The sequence below is a fragment of the Podarcis gaigeae genome (assembly GCF_964106915.1).
Source record: "Podarcis gaigeae genome assembly, chromosome: 3".
In the NCBI taxonomy this organism is placed as follows: Eukaryota; Metazoa; Chordata; class Lepidosauria; order Squamata; family Lacertidae; genus Podarcis; species Podarcis gaigeae.
The window spans coordinates 119,277,880-119,294,958 of NC_139680.1; the positions used below are offsets into that span (position 1 = coordinate 119,277,880).

General features: G+C 48.6%; 2 protein-coding genes across 3 annotated transcripts in view; one reads left to right on the forward strand and one right to left on the reverse strand.

The window, feature by feature from the left end:
• ZNF395 (zinc finger protein 395) overlaps positions 1-17,079 on the forward strand; it is a 446,083-nt gene that overhangs the window by 191,586 nt on the left and 237,418 nt on the right. The window lies entirely within an intron of this gene.
• ELP3 (elongator acetyltransferase complex subunit 3) overlaps positions 1-17,079 on the reverse strand; it is a 120,161-nt gene that overhangs the window by 6,586 nt on the left and 96,496 nt on the right. The window contains exon 14 of the mRNA XM_083733477.1: positions 14,375-14,456. Coding sequence (XP_083589603.1) covers positions 14,375-14,456 — 82 coding nt within the window. The remainder of the gene's footprint in view (positions 1-14,374; positions 14,457-17,079) is intronic.

Below are 17,079 nucleotides of genomic sequence, written 5' to 3' on the forward strand. Positions count from 1 at the left end.
AAATATCCACAAAGTCTTCTGCAGACATTAATCGAAACAAGTCCAGGTATGTATTTTAGGGCACTGTTTTGTGAAGTATTCTCCGCATTTTCCCCATGCTTTTTGAAACTCTTGTCTAGTGTGATCTCTAATTGCCTCTGTTAATCTAGCCAGTTCAATATAGTCTATCTTGCCATTCCTTTTTTGTTGGCACAGTTGCTTTTTTCCAGTTTTTAGCAATTGGGATCCTTGCCGCTGCTGTGGAATTCTCATTCAATATGTGGAAGAGGATGCTTTTAATAGAATCATGGAACTGTGGAGTCGAAAGAGATCCCAAGCATCATTTAGTCCAACCCCCTGCAATGTGGGAACCTCAGTTTCTGCGAGGGGGGATTTTCTTACCCTACAGGAGAGGACAGAACAGGGCAACTCATCTTACCCTAACAACCCCACTGAGGTTTAGGGCTGTTAGGCAGTGAGAAGCTCAGGGTCCACCCAGAGAACTGTGTGGAACAATCACAACCATCTGAAGATGGTTCGCCCAAGGTCTAAGCACGCAGTCCCACTCAGATTTTAAATAATATGCAGGGTTGACTGCCAGAATCCAACAGTTTATTTATCTTCCATTATACTGAAAGGTATCATCTTGCCGACAAAGGTCCGTATAGTTAAAGCTATGGTTTTCCAAGTAGTGATGTATGGAAGGGAGAGCTGGACCATAAAGAAGGCTGATCTCCAAAGAATTGATGCTTTTGAATTGTGGTGCTGGAGGAGACTCTTGAGAGTCCCATGGACTGCAAGAAGAGCAAACCTCTCCATTCAGAAGGAAATCAGCCCTGAGTGCTCACTGGAAGGACAGATCCTGAAGCTGAGGCTCCAAGACTTTGGCCACCTCATGAGAAGAGAAGACTCCCTGGAAAAGACCCTGATGCTGGGAAAGATGGAGGGCACAAGGAGAAGGGGACGACAGAGGACGAGATGGTGGGACAGTGTTCTCGAAGCTACCAGCATGAGTTTGACCAAACTGCGGGAGGCAGTGGAAGACAGGAGTGCCTGGTGTGCTCTGATCCGTGGGGTCATGAAGAGTCAGACACAACTGAACAACTAAACAACAACATATTTGAAGGGCTGCTGCATGGAAGGCGGAGCAAGCTTGTTTTCTCCTCTGGAGGATAGGACTTCAAGGAGATTCTGACTCAACATCAGGAAGAATCTTCTGACGGTAAGAGCTTCTTGACACTGGAACGGATTTCCTTAGGAGGTTGTGGACTCTCCTTCCTTTAAGGTTTTTAAACAGGGGTTGTATTGCCTTCAGTCATGGGTGCCTTAGTTGAGATTCCTGCATTGCAGGGGGCTAGACTGGATGGCCCTTTGGTGTCCCAACCCTAGAATTCTCTAACACCCTTAATCATTCCAAAATAGAGACACCTCTCTCGTTCTCTTTTAAGAACGAATCATGTTTAGTCTGAGGGTTGGTGGATGAGAACGTAAGAAGTGTCTGCTGGATCAGGCCAAGGGCCCAAGTAGTCCAGCATCTTGTTCTCACCATGGGTAGGCAAACTAAGGCCTGGGGGCAGGATCCAGCCCAATCGTCTTCTAAATCCGGCCTGCAGATGGTCCGGGAATCAGCGTGTTTCTACATGAGTAGAACATGTGCTTTTATTTAAAATACATCTCTGGGTTATTTGTGGGGCCTGCCTGGTGTTTTTACACGAGTAGAATATGTGCTTTTATTTAAAAGGCATCTCTGGGTTATTTGTGGGGCACAGGAATTCTTTCATTTCCACCCCAAAATATAGTCCGGCCCCCCACAAGGTCTGAGGGACAGTGGACTGGCCCCCTGCTGAAAAAGTTTGCTGACCCCTACCTTTGAGTCTTGTGTCTCAAGACTCTGTGGAGAGGCAAACTAATTTTAATTTTAATGTTGTATTTTAATCCTGTTTTTATATCGGCTGTTAGCTGCCCTGAGCCCGGTCTTGGCTGGGGAGGGCGGGGTATAAATAATAATTTATTATTATTATTATTATTATTATTATTATTATTATTATTATTAGGCCTGGGGGCCGGATCCTGCCCAATTACCTTCTCAATCTGGCCCGCGGATGGTCTGGTCTAGGAGTCAGCGTGTTTTTACATGAGTAGAATGTGCCCTTTTATTTAGAATGCATCTCTGGGTTATTTGTGGGGCATAGTTATTTGTTTATTTCCCCCCCAAAATATAGTCTGGCCTCCCACAAGGTCTGAGGGACAGTGGACCGGCCCCCTGCTGAAAAAGTTTGCTGAGCCCTGGTTCTCACAGTGGCCAAACCAGATGTCCCAAAGGGAAACTGAGTGCTCTCTCTGCATGCGATTCACAGCGACTTGTATTCACAGGAATATCCTGCCTGTGACATGGGAGGGAGCACATTGCCTTCTCCTCCACGACCTTGTCTAATCCTCTTAGCAGAAAAGACTTCATTACAGAAGTCAGATTACTCTCCGTTTTGCCTACGTACTTATGTTTCGTCAGCATCAAGTACGCAGGAGATGCAAAGTCTTCTCTCCTGGCTCCCACTGCCCTGGATGTGTGCTCGTGAGGGGTTTTCATTATTCAGCGATGAGAAAAAGTCTATTGGAACATGCTCAGAGGCATTCCTAAGAACGCAAGGAGAGCCTGCTGGGTCCGGCCAGTGGGGCGGATCTGGTCCAGAGTCCTGTTCTCACAGCAGCCAACCAGATGCTGGTGGGAGAAACCTGCAGGCAGGACTCGAACACAAGACCAACTCTCCCCTCTTGTGGTTTCCAGTAGCTGGCATTCAGACGCATCACTGCCTCTGACTGTGGAGGCAGAGCCGAGCCGTCCTGGCTAGGAGCCATCGATAGCCCTCTCCTCCTCCATGAATCTGCCCAATCCTCTTATAAACGTCTCCAAGTTGGTGGCCATCATTGCCTCCTGCAGCAGGGAGTTCCATAGTTTAACTATGCGCTGCGTGAAGTTTTCCTGTCAGGGAACTGCCATCAGAAAAGGGAAGGGAGGCAGAGGGGCCATTGGGATATAGGGAGGTTCTGAAAATCTTGCGAAGCAGTTCCTCTTCCTGCAGTAGGGAAAGCAGTGGGGAAGAGGGGAGGGAACCAGAGAATGCTGCTGGGAGCCCCTCTGAGGGTGGGGGAAGCCACCCCTCCAGGGTACAGGAGGGGAAAGGGCTAGAGGATGCTGCAGGGAGCCTCAGCACTGCTCCTGGCCAAGCCAGCCAGGAGGGAAACACGCCTCTTCTGTCACCCACCTTGTGCAGAGGAGTAATACACAAAGAAGGAAAGAAACGACTGGCGGTGACTAAGTTCCTATGTCGAGGGAGGACCCGGAAAGAAACACTCCTGGATTCTGCTAGCAATTGAGGCAGACAGGAACTGATGGTTCTGCACTGTAAATAGTTTTTGCACCAAAATAAAGCCTTTAAAAGACAGGTCGGAGTCCTGCCTGGTTACTCACGAGCAACCACCACTGACACCTGACATTTCCTTTCATTCCTCCTCTCATTTGTAGCTGAAATAAGCCACCGTTGGTTCAAATTAAGCCACACTCAATCATTTCAGTGCTAAAAAGGACTCGATCAATTTCAGATTCTAAAGAAAAGGGAGGTCATAACAGATGCGGTTATTTGCATGCAGGTGAAAGCTTATGGTGGCCCATCAGAGATTCTTCAGCTGTGAATCTTGCATCGCAGGAGGTTGAGGTTGTTGGGTATATTTAGTCTGGAGAAGACAGGCAATGGGAGAGCCATCTTCAAATATCTGAAGGGCTGTCGCATGGAAGATGGAGCAAGCTTGTTTTCTCCTAGGCAAGAACCAGCATGGTGTAGTGGTTAAGAGCGGTGGATTTGTAATCTGGTGAACCGGGTTCGCTTCCCCGCTACTCCACCTGCAGCTGCTGGGTGACCTTGGGCCAGTCACACTTCTCTGAAGTCTCTCAGCATCACTCACCTCACAGATTGTTTGTTGTATGATATGTAAACTGCTAAAGATGAGGTAAAATGAAAATCAGATAGAGGGGACTTGGGGAAGCCCACCTAACAATGTTTAGAAAAAATAAGGATAAGACAAGAATCTGTTTGTATTGTTTGTTTTTCTGTTTGTGTTGTTTATTTGTGTTATAAAATGAATAAAAAATTTTGGGGGGAAAAACTCAAAACCACATCACACGCATGCGCAGAAGCGGTGAATCGCGACCCGTGCATGCGCAGACACGGGTTGAGTTCTGCTCTGGATGTGAATGGAGCTCCGGAACGGATCCCGTTCGCATCCAGAGGTAACACTGTATACGGAAAAACTTTCTGACAGTAAGAGCTGTTCGACTGAGGAACGGTGTCCCTTCAGGAGGTTGTGGGCTCTTCTTCCTTGGAGGTTTTTAACAACAACAACAACAGCAACAACAACAACAATAATAATAATAATAATAATAATAATAATAATAATTTATTATTTGTACCCCGCCCATCTGGCTGGGTTTCCCCAGCCACTCTGGGCGGCTTCCACAAAGACCAAAAATACACTAAGATGTTACACATTAAAAACTTCCCTGAACAGGGCTGCCGTAAGATGTCTTCTGAATGTCAGGTAGTTGTTTTTCTCTTTGACATCTGGTGGCAGGGCGTTCCACAGGGCGGGCGCCACTACCGAGAAGGCCCTCTGCCTGGTTCCCTGTAGCTTTGCTTCTCGCCATGAGGGAACTGCCAGAAGGCCCTCAGAGCTGGACCTCAGCGTCCGGGCAGAACGATGGGGGTGGAGATGCTCCTTCAGGTATACTGGGCCGAGGCCGTTTTTAAGCAGAGCTTGGATTGCCATCTGTCATGGATGCTTTAGTTGTGATTCCTGCGTTGCAGGGGGTGGACTGGATGACCCTTGGGGTCCCTTCCAACTCTACAGTTCTATGATTCTAGCCTCCCTTATCCTCCTCTTCCTTTTTTCCCTACTGTAGCAGCAACTCCCACCACCCAACCGATGCAGCTGGGGTGAGGCGGAGCGGCTGCGGAGTCATTAATGAAATATCGCCGTCTCTCTAGGAGACCAATGAGATGTAATCGCTCCATCTGGAGCTCTGTGGTGGCTCCGAGATTGTTTCCAACGGTACAAAAGGAAACCTAATGGATGCGTCCGGAGCGGCGCTGATGGCAGGCCCCCCATCCCCACCAAAATAAAACAAAAAGCCTAAGTGAGATGGAATTAGCCTACAGATGGGCAGAGCGCCCAGCCTCCCCGACGCCCAAATATTAATGTCAGGATGCTGATCGTTAAGCTCCCTTTTAATGAAGTAGAAAATTCGAGCGTAAACTGTTTGCCATTTCAAAATCCATACCATACGTTTCCATCGTTAGCTCTTCTTTCTTACAGAGGGAGTTTATTTCTATTTATTTGCCTTTTATTTATTGCATTTCTAGTTCACTTCAAGGGACGCAGGTGGCGCTGTGGGTTAAACCACAGAGCCTAGGGCTTGCCAATCAGAAGGTCGACGGTTCAAATCCCCACGACGGGGTGAGCTCCCATTGCTTGGTCCCTGATCCTGCCAACCTAGCAGTTCGAAAGCACGTCAAAGTGCAAGTAGATAAATAGGTACCGCTCCGGCGGGAAGGTAAACGGTGTTTCCGTGCGCTGCTCTGGTTCGCGAGAAGCGGCTTAGTCCTGCTGGCCACATGACCCAGAAGCTGTACGCCGGCTCCCTCGGCCAATAAAGCGAGATGAGCGCCGCAACCCCAGAGTCAGCCACGACTGGACCTAATGGTCAGGGGTCCCTTTACCTTTAGTCCACTTCAAAGAGGCTCAAGATGGCGAATATCAGGGTCTCCCAAACTTGGGTCTCCTGCTGTTTTCGGACTACAAGTCCCATCATCCCTGACCACTGGTCCTGCTAGCTAGGGATGATGGGAGTTGTAGTCCAAAAACATCAGGGGAGCCAAGTTTGGGAAAGCCTAGAGCAGCCTTTCTCAACCAGTGGGTCCCCAGATGTTGTTGAACTACAACTCCCATCACCCCTAGCTAGCAAGGCCAGAGCTCAGGGATGATGGGAGCTGTAGTCCAACAACATCTGGGGACCCACAGGTTGAGAACTGCTGGCCTAGAGTATATGGTCCTCCCCCCACCCCCATTTAATCCCTACACCAGTGAGGTAGGCCAGGTTAAGAGAGGCAGTGACTGGCCCAAGCTCACCCAGTGAGCTTTTTGGCCGTGCGGGGATTTGAACCCATGTCCCCCCAGGCGCTAGCCTAACACTCTAACCACTACACCACACGGCAGGTCTACGAGAGGAAAAGGGGTGTGATAGCAGGACATCTGCTCTGCATGCAGAAGACCCCGGGTTTGATCCCCCATTTTAAAAGTTAATTTTTCTTATACATGACACCTGCAGCAAGAATCCTGGTGGCTTAGTACTGGAAAGGGAATCAGTTACCCACTAGGGGAGAATGGTTATGTAAGCTTTCAGAATATTCAAAATTAGACAAATTGACAGATATAAGACGACAAAAGCCCAAAAGCGAAGCAAAAAAGGAATGGGAGTGCCTAAATGAATACCTTAAAAGCCAAGGTTCGAGGACAGAAATCTGTCTGAGTCTGGAATAACCTTGTGAAGTCAAAGGATAAGAAAGAGGGATTTATATCAAGATGCTAGGACAGAGATGACAAGGAAAACAAGAAGACACAATGAGAGGTAAAGGCGGTGCTGTGGGATTGGTGGAAGTCAATGTTTGTTTTTCTTTTTAGTGCTCATATTATTAATTTGTAAGATTTGGATTTTTTTTTGTATGCTTGTTTTTGTGTTTTGTGTATTGTTATTTTTTGTTGTTGTTATGTGAAGAATACTAAAAAAATTAATAATTTTAAAATAATAATAATAATAATAATAATAATAATAATAATAGGGATCGGTCAAGCAGAGGAGGCCCTGGAAAGCCATTACAGTGGTGCCTCGCAAGACAAAGAGAATCCGTTCCGCGAGTCTCTTCGTCTAGCGGTTTTTTCGTCTTGCGAAGCAAGCCCATTGACTTCTTAGCGGATTAGCGCTATTAGCGGTTTAGCGGCTTTTAGCGGCTTAGAAAAAGGGGGGAAACCCGCAGGAACTCGCAAGACATTTTCATCTTGCGAAGCAAGCCCATAGGAAATTCGTTTTGCAAAGCACCTCCAAAACGGAAAACTCTTTCGTCTAGCGAGTTTTCCGTCTTGCGAGGCATTCGTCTTGCGGGGCACCACTGCACTGGGAAGAAGGGACAGTGAGGAGTAAGGCAACTACATGTGTGCTTTGTCATTCCATGGGGAGTCACAGGGACGGACTCAGCAGGAAGGAAGCCTCGCAGGTAGTCAACCCTGATAGAGAGCAATGTCTATTGGAAACAAGAGGAGATACCGACAATAGAAGACTGGAGAATGAAGCTGACTGACTATGCAGAACTGGACAGATTAACCGGAAAAATTAGATATCTTCAAGACCAAAAGTTCATCGAGGACTGGGGGAAATTTGTTGAATATCTGAAAAGAACATGTGATGTGCAAACAACACAGGTGGGATCTCAAGGATCACTGTGAAAACAGAGATATATTGTTAAAAAACAAACCAACAGGAGTGGGAGGGAAGTTCAATGGCAATATAAATGCGTAAACTGAGAAGTAAATATGGATGATTGTCAGAGAATCCGAAGGAAGTCTAAAAAGTAACAAATTTGTGAAAATCTGTGAAAATTTAATTGTATCTTTTGTATTGGAAAATAATAAAAATTATATTGGAAAAAAAAAGAGAGCAATGTCTCTCCAGGGTTTCAGGCAACGCTCCTTTACACAATGCATAGTTGAACTATGGAACTCCCTCCCACAGGAGCCCGTGCTGGATGGCTTTAAAAAGAGGGCTGGAAGTTAAGGCTATCAATGGCTCTGAGCCACAGCGACTATGCTCCACTTTCATGGCCAGGGTCGGCGATGCTTCGGAATCCCAGTTGCTAGAAAGCACAGGAGGGGAGGGCTGCTCTTGGATTTGAATCCTGCTCGCAGGTTCCCCAGAGGCCTGTGGTTGGCCGCCGTGAGAACAGCATGCTGGACTAGATGGGCTCCCACTGGCCGGATCCAGCAGGGGTCTTTGCATGTTCTAATGAGGCACAAGAGACATCACCTTGCCGACAAAGGTCCCTATAGTTAAAGCTCTGGTTTTCCCAGTAGTGATGTATGGAAGTGAGAGCTGGACCATAAAGAAGGCTGATCGGCCGAAGAATTGATGCTTTTGAATTATGGTGCTGGAGGAGACTCTTGAGAGTCCCATGGACTGCAAGAAGATCAAACCGATCCATTCTGAAGGAAATCAGCCCTGAGTGCTCACTGGAAGGACAGATCCTGAAGCTGAGGCTCCAATGCTTTGCCCACCTCATGAGAAGAGAAGACTCCCTGGAAAAGACCCTGATGTTGGGAAAGACGGAGGGCATAAGGAGAAGGGGATGACAGAGGACAAGATGGTGGGACAGTGTTCTCGAAGCTATCAGCATGAGTTTGACCAAACTGTGGGAGGCAGTGGAAGACAGGAGGGCCTGGCGTGCTCTGGTCCAGGGGGTCACAAAGAGTCGGACACAACTAAACAACCACATGAGGCATACAGTGGTACCTCGGGTTACATACGCTTCAGGTTACATACGCTTCAGGTTACATACGCTCCAGGTTACATACGCTTCAGGTTACAGACTCCTCTAACCCAGAAATAGTACCTCGGGTTAAGAACGTTGCTTCAGGATGAGAACAGAAATCGTGCTCCGGCAGCAGCAGGAGGCCCCATTAGCTAAAGTGGTGCTTAAGGTTAAGAACAGTTTCAGGTTAAGAACAGACCTATGGAACGAATTAAGTACTTAACCCAAGGTACCACTGTATTTCTTCCAACAGAGAGCTTGTTTGTGCGCGCAGCATGCCTCCTTCTGCCCCCTGCCCCCCAAAAGCGAACACAGAACCATAGAATTGCCGTGCTGGAAGGGGCTCCAAGGGTCATCTAGTCCAACCCCTTGCCCTGCAGGAATCTTTTGCCCTGCGTGGGGCTCAAACCCACAACCCTTGAGATTAAGAGGCTCATGCTCGGCCGACCGAGCTACAGATATTCCGAGGTTCAATGGCAGGAGAGGAGAGCTGAGTCCTCAGTCCTGCCGCAGCTCAATTTCCCCCTTTTGTTTCTCAAAGGAGCTGCCCAACGAAGGGACAGCCGGCTTGGACGTCATCGCTTCCCGGAGTCCTCCCCTCCTTCGCAGACCCGGCGGCTGCAGTGCCCACTCAGGCACTCAGCATTTCTGGCCTGTGTCCATGTTAATTTTCTACTTGACGGCACACAAATCGAAATCTGGTCTGGGGGAAAGCTGATCAGCCCCGCTACGTGGTAATTAATTCGCGGCGCAGAAGCGCAACGCTGGCAAGGCGGGCCCCCCTTCCCCAACGCTGCCCCACAGGAGAGGTGGGACGTCATTGAAATGACGGGGAGCAGGGGGGGGGGGAGGAGGATATTTTTATCTCCCTTCCCCACCACCACCGGCTCACGAACAGACCCAACATAAAATAGGAAGGCATTAAACATCTTCGAAATGACTAAGGAGCATGTTGCAAACATTGCTGGACCTAAGTCTCTGATCAGGGAGTGATGGCATGCACAAAGCATTTTTTTTTCCAACGGGGAAGGGGGAGAGATAGGGGGCAAAGGGCAGTCCTTTGGGTCGTCCTTTCAGCTGGGGAGTCCTAGGGGCTGGGGAATTGCAGAAGAAGCCTGTGGGAGTCAGGGGGCAAAGATCTAGAGCAGCATTAGGCAAGGGGGGCCAGGATTAGACAACTCCAGGGTGGAAAGGGCCATCAATGGCTATTAGCCAGAATGGGAGGGGAAGTTGGGGATCGTCCACCTGGGAGAAGGAAAACTCAGGACATCTTCAGAAGAGGAAAAGGCTAAGGAGTAAAACCTACACAAATCCGGAATGGAGTCCTTAAGGGGGTTGGATGGCGCCTTGTACACCTCCTTTCGGCAGCCAAGCTGGTGCCAACCTTCTTGTTCTGCTTTCCTATGGACCACATCAGCCAGGCTGAGAGGGGGGTCATTTGGGAAGCCCAGGACCTCCAGGCACACTGCTCAGGCTTGCAGGAGGTCAGTCTGCTGCTGCTAACGCAGTTGTTTGACTTCACCCCTGGAGGTGCGCTCCATTGTCTATCAAGACATACAAATACCCACAACAACAACAACATGAAGGATAGCTCTGTTTTGGCTCCATGGCGGGAGGTAGCAATGCTTCTGAGTGCCAGTGGATGGAAACCACAGAAGGGGAGGCACTCGACACAGGTTGGGGGGAAACATTCGGAGCCGGCAAGTTACCCCAAAGGTTTGCCCCCGCCCTCGTTTTAGATCGAACTTCCTACTCACAGAGATTTCTCCTCTGGGTTTCCATCCAAGCATTCTCTTCCCTGCTATAAAAGCACAATTTCTATAGCCTCCTTAATCTCCTCTTTTTTTGGAGAATGCCTGGGAAAGGGTAGATGGAGATGTGTCGGTGGGATAGCTTTGTCTTAGGGCAGAGGTGGGATTAGAGGGTCTCTTCAAATGATGCCAAACGTCACAGCGCCGCCACCCCCAACCAACCGAAGCTGCTTCAGCAAAAGAATGCAGCTTTTAACAAGCACTCAAGGGGGAAAGCCAGCCCCCTTTCCAGCCCAGCACTAAGTGCTAAGTGCCCCCTCTCTCCTCCCACAAGATCCACCAATTCGGCAAATCAGAACGATCACCGGCTGAGAGAGAGAGAACTTGCATCGCCTGATGTGTGGCTAAGTTAAGAACTTAAAAGACTTCACGGGGGTCTCTATCACAAAGCCAGCCCACGCAGGTGTCACGCTGGTTCAATATGGGCTCTTAAGCTCTCAAGAGCTTCCTCTTATTTGCTTCTTTTATGGAGGAAATGAGATACAATTACGGAGGATAACCAGTTCTTCGGCATCTCTGAAAGAAGTTGAGAAGAAAAAGGCAAGTTTCCCCAAAAAGGGCACTTCGGGAAGACGGTCTCCAAAGTCCAAATGGGAGAAAAAACATTGGCGGGGAAAGATTTACTCCGTCGTCAGCTCCGTTCACGAACAGCTAGTCCAAATGGGCAATGGAGATCCCTCAGCTCGCATCGCGTCTCATCCTTCTCCAACCCGGTGCCCTCCAGGAGTTTTGGAGACCCACCATCCTTGTCTCAGGCTCATGAGAGTGGTAGTCCAAAACATCTGGAGGTCCCGAAGTCGGGGAAGGCAGACCTATAAGCACACAAGAAGAGCTTGCTGGATTAGGCCAATGGCCCACTTAGTCTAGCATCCTTTTTTCACAGTGGCCACCCAGATGCCGCTTGCGGGAAACCCGGAAGCAGGACCCGAGAACAAGAGTATTTTCTCCCTGCCAAAGGTTTTCAGCAACTGTCACGTTCTTGTGTTCTTAACATCTGAGTCCCGATGCATAAAATACAATGATCTGCGGTCCCTCCAACACTCCCTGCAGATCACCACTCATCCAGCCGACAAATTAAATAGCTGACAATTTGCATTGTTTGTAGCTCGCGCCAAGGAATCCAACAGGCAAAGCAAACTCTCTGCGGGGGAGACCAGCGCCGTGCCCCTGGCCAGGCAGATTTGGATGTTTTTCAAAGGCAGGGTACAGATGAAGGCTCCCTCCCTCTTTGTATATGCATATGTCTATGTTTGAATCGAGACTTCCGCTCCTGCTGGCCGGCGAGGGAGGCCACGATAATTTCGCTGCTGCGTTGTGAATGCTCAGAAAGGCGGTTTGGAGAAAGGAAGGAAAGAAAAGAAAATGTCCCATGCAACCCACCCGCCTCCTGAAATTAACAAAGCCAGATAATCTCCGCCAGCGCAACCCTGCCTGTATTTTTATTTATGATAAAACCCCACGGAGGAAGCGTTTTAGATTGCATTTCCCAGGTAACAGCTGGAAAGCCTCTATTATTTGAAGGCTCTTTGACCAGCTCTCTTTCCCTTTTCGTTCTTAGAGCCCAGTTCTGAATCCTGATCACTTCAGGGAGGAAGAGACATGCAAACGTCTGGTTGGGAATATTGTGTTTGCTCACAGAAGCAGGCAGCTAAAGCAGCCCGCTCAACACAGAGCTCACACTGCGGCTGCATCTCCCCGCTCCCCAACTGGGGAAGAGCAACGTTCCCCTTTTAACATTTCCCTCTGATGCATGCTCAGGTTGGCGATATTAGAACGAGACTATTGCCATGCCTATAACCTCACAAGGAGAGAACGGTTACCCAATTTACTCCCGGTTCATTCAGATACAGTCTCAAATTGGCATCAGCAGAGAAACGAGCCCTTTCGCTTAACAGCTCCTCTCTACTTTCTGTCACGGTGTGCTTTTTAGCCAAACGGAGCGTTCTCATCCCCAATAGAACTCATCGAGCGCAGTGGCCGGGTTAGGAGGGAGGGAGGGAGACTCCCTGCTCATTTCGTCTTCAACGAGGGTCACCCTGCAAGTCTGAAACTCATGGGAAGGATCAGAACACGCCTTTGAGGAAAGCTTCAGGCAACCTCTGGTCGGGATTCTCCGACAGGGGGCCGGTCCACTGTCCCTCAGACCTTGTGGGGGGCCGGACTATATTTTGAAGGGGAAAAATGAACGAATTCCTATGCCCTACAAATAACCCAGGCATGCATTTTAAATAAAAGGACACGTTCTACTTCCGGGTTTGTTGTGTTCGCAAGCTGAAAAGATGCAACATGAACCTAATGCAACACGAGGTATGACTGTAAGATGTTTTCTGTTCCCTGAAAATTGGGTGGCTGTTTGTGTTTGGCAGGGAGGGGCATTAAGTTCTGGGAGTCTTTTCCTGTAGAGCAGTGATGGCCAAAATTGGCCCACCAGCTGTTTTGGGACTACAATTCCCATTATCCCTGACCACTGGTCCTATTAGTTAGGGATGATGGGAGTTGTAGTCCCAAAACAGCTGGAGGGCCAAGTTTAGCCATCTCTGCTGTTGAGGGAAAGGGTACATATCCCAGACACAGGCTAAGTGCCTCAGAGAGAGCTAATCTACACATGTAAAAGGTAAAGGGACCCCTGACTGTTAGGTCCAGTCGTGGCTGACTCTGGGGTTGCTACGCTCATCTCGCTTTACTGGCCGAGGGAGCCGGCGTACAGCTTCCGGGTCATGTGGCCAGCATGACTAAGCCGCCTCTGGCGAACTAGAGCAGCGCACGGAAACGCCGTTTACCTTCCTGCTGGAGTGGTACCTATTTATCTACTTGCACTGGTGTGCTTTCGAACTGCTAGGTTGGCAGGAGCAGGGACTGAGCAACAGGAGCTCACCCCGCCGCGGGGATTCAAACCGCCGACCTTCTGATTGGCAAGTCCTAGGCTCTGTCGTTTAGACCACAGCGCCACCTGGGTAGACTTTCCTAAACAGGAATGTTTTTAGCAGGTGCCGGACAGTACAGGTTAATGACTGATTTGCACACACCCAATTGGCGATTGACTGAGCATGCGTGCATTGCAGTGACCCGGAAGTGGCTGGAAAAGGGTTCGGAGGGGGTTATGTGTGCTCTGCCGTTGCACGCGATGACCTGGAACGCAAGTCCTGTGCAAATCGAGGGTTGTCTGTACAGCAAAAGCACCTGACTGATATCAATAGTGTTCAGAAAATAAAATAATCAAGAGGAAGGTCTAAGCCAGGCTTCCTCAACCTCCGCCCTCCAGATGTTTTGGGACTACAACTCTCGTGATCCCTAGCTAGCAGGACCAGTGGTCAGGGATGCTGGGAATTGTAGTCTCAAAACATCTGGAGGGCTAAGGTTGAGGAAGCCTGGTACAAGCAGTCTTGGAGAACTACCTCCAAGACTGGCCTACCTCACTGGTGTAGGGATTAAATGGGGGTGGGGGGAGGACCATATACTCTAGGCCAGCAGTTCTCAACCTGTGGGTCCCCAGATGTTGTTGGACTACAGCTCCCATCATCCCTGAGCTCTGGCCTTGCTAGCTAGGGGTGATGGGAGTTGTAGTTCAACAACATCTGGGGACCCACTGGTTGAGAAAGGCTGCTCTAGGCTTTCCCAAACTTGGCTCCCCTGATGTTTTGGGACTACAACTCTCGTGATCCCTAGCTAGCAGGACCAGTGGTCAGGGATGCTGGGAATTGTAGTCTCAAAACATCTGGAGGGCTAAGGTTGAGGAAGCCTGGTACAAGCAGTCTTGGAGAACCCAAAAGTTTACATGAGTAGGAGAAAGTCTTTGGAAAACCTGAGGACGGGCAAGGGAACCATATGAGAGGGAGAAGGAATGGAGTGTGTTGCAAGGGGGAAGCGGTGAGCCAGGGCGCGACACCTCGCACGATTTTGCTGCAGCCCCCCCCCCCTGCTGTTAAAAGTGGGAGGCAAATTTGTCCGGCGTACCTGAAATGACGGCGATCTTCCACGACCCATGCTCTTCCTTCGCGATTCTCTCCGCCTCCTCCATCAGCAGCATCCCAAATCCCTAAAGAAGAGGAAGGAAGACAAGTGAGTGCATCTTTGAGATTACAAGGCACTTGTAATTTAGGGATTAGCAGGGAGTTTGTTTAAAAAAACTCTTGCTGGTGGAACGGGGGACGGAGGTCACAGAAGTACTTGCGGGCGTGAAAAAGGCAGAGATGAGTTTTAAAAAACCACTCCAAACATTTCTCTTTTGTTTCCCGAGTAATCTAGAGGTGGTTTTGCTGAGACACTCCAGCTTGCAGTGCAGGAAACTGCTGAATGTACAAATGGGAGTTTGGATTAAAAAAATAAAAATAAACAAGGGTTGGATAACCTTCCAAGGGCCATGCCCCCTGGCCCCCAGAACTCTCCCCAGGCCACTCCCTTCCCTGCCCTTAAACTCCCATATTGCTCCTCGCTTGTCTGGATTGGGGACAGAGAAAGATGTGTGCAGAAACCAGCCTGCGGCACAGACATAACATTAGCACCTGTGGCTCCGCCCACTTTCACCTCTGGCTCCACCCACCTCTGACATGTGGCCCTTGGAAGGTTGGCCAGAAGTAAATATGGCCCTCAGGTTCGAGAAACATTCCCTGCCCAGCTTCAACCGAGGCAGCTATTAACTTTTTGAAAGTCTTAGGTCATTATTAACAATTCTCGTTGATAATTTTATTGTTTGATCCTCTTTTTTTTCTTTTGTTTTGCAAACTGCTTTGCGGTTTCTCCCCCTTTCTCCGTCAAGCCTTGCAAAATAAAAATAAAATAAATGAAAAGGCATCCCGAACGGGACTCGCTGTAAACCTCGCTTTCAGGAGAGTCTGGCGTTTGCAAACTACAGCCTGGGGTGTTTGTACAATTTGGATAGCTTTCTTAAAATCTGGAGGCACTCGGCTCCTGTTGCCTTTGCCGCTGCATACACACACACCCTGCAAAAACCGGCCGTGCGAATCGGCCCAGGAAATCCTGCAAGCCGCAGAGGGGGGACAATTTGCAATGCCTGGCTTTGCTGTGCCCACAAGGCCAGTGGGAGAGGGTTTCTGAAGGGGGTGCAATCCTGCCTCAAAGGAAAAAAGGACCCACCTGCAAAGGAACAAGAGCATTATTCTCGCACAACAGGGATATCTCTTAAGCTAAACATACCCTTCCCTAGCATGCCGCTTTAGGGGAGAAGTGAGTGTGTGTTTATTTGTGTGGGGATTATTCATTTTTCGGGTACTGATGGCTGCCCCCCAATAAACATTCCTTCAGCCGACATTTGTGCGTCACGCGCCCGAGTCTCCATTTCCAATCTATTTCAATTTGTTAGCGCTGGGCTCCAGTCAATTGATTTTCCTCCCCCTTCCACCTTCCACGTGCGTCAACCATTTTTCCGCTCCCGGCTTTTGAAATTTCGCTTTCAGGAGGTAAGCATTCATTTTCTGCTCTCTCTCTTTCTCTCTCTCTCTCTCTCTCTTCTCCATACCGCCCCCCTCAACCCGCAAATTCCATTTTACCACTTCTGCCTTGTTGCCCGGGGACATTACTATCAAACGGAAGTAACATCTTAATGCACATGCAGCTGACGGAGAACGCTTAATTTAAAACAAAATAATTTTTTTATAAAAAAAAACCCCACAGGAAGACAATAGCGAAATTAAAACATCAGCCCCAGAGGATTCAGGTGGAAAGGAAACAAGGACCATTCTTCTACTATACCATCTAAAATTATGGTTATGGTTATTGTATTTATTTATATCTTGCCTTCCCTGCCTCAGACGCAAGGCAGCTTGCACAAATTAAAACAACGCAGATAAAACACAGAAAGCATAGAAAAGTTTGCAGTCAAAAAAGCAATTGAACTCTAATGGAGTTAAAATAATATAACACCCCCCCCCAATTTTTTTTTATTAAAATACAGATAATAAAAACAGGGCAGCGTTGTTAAGAGACCTTCCCTTAACGATACGGTCAGTTCCCAAAGGCCTGTCGGAATAAAACCGTCTTCACCTGCAAAGAGAGCCAGTCTAGCTTCTCTAAGAAGGGAGCTCCAAAGTTCCTTAGAAGGAGCCACCACAGAGAAGGCCCTCTTCCGTGTCGCAGCCAAGCAGACTGTAAGGGTGGGTGGGACTGGGGAAAAACAACGCTGTCCAGGGTTGTCAAGACTGTGGAGAGAATAATTGGGTGCCCTCTTCCCACCTTGGATCAAATCTATGCTTCCAGGTGCCATAAGAAAGCTGCAGAGATAGCACAGGATAGTGCGCACCCCAGAAATGATCTCTTTCAGCTTCTGCCTTCTGGAAGAAGGTACAGGGTTATAAAGACAAGGACTAGCCGCCTGAGAAACAGTTTGTACCCAACTGCGATTTTGGTTTTAAACTCATTGTAAGGTGGTCTCTATGGGAGTATGTTGTATTTAATAATGGGGTATCAGAGTTTTTAGGGGGCTAAGCAGGCTGGGATAGCTGGGATAGCAGGCTTCTTGGTTTCTGAATGTCTGATGTAGATTTTCAATTTCATTGTTCTATATAGGACAATGACAATAAAGAGTATTGTATTGTATTGTATTGTATTGTATTGTATTGTATTGCCTCGGTCCAGTATATCTGAGGGAGCGTCTCCTCCCCCATCGTTCTGCCCAGACACTGAGGTCCAGCCCCGAGGGCCTT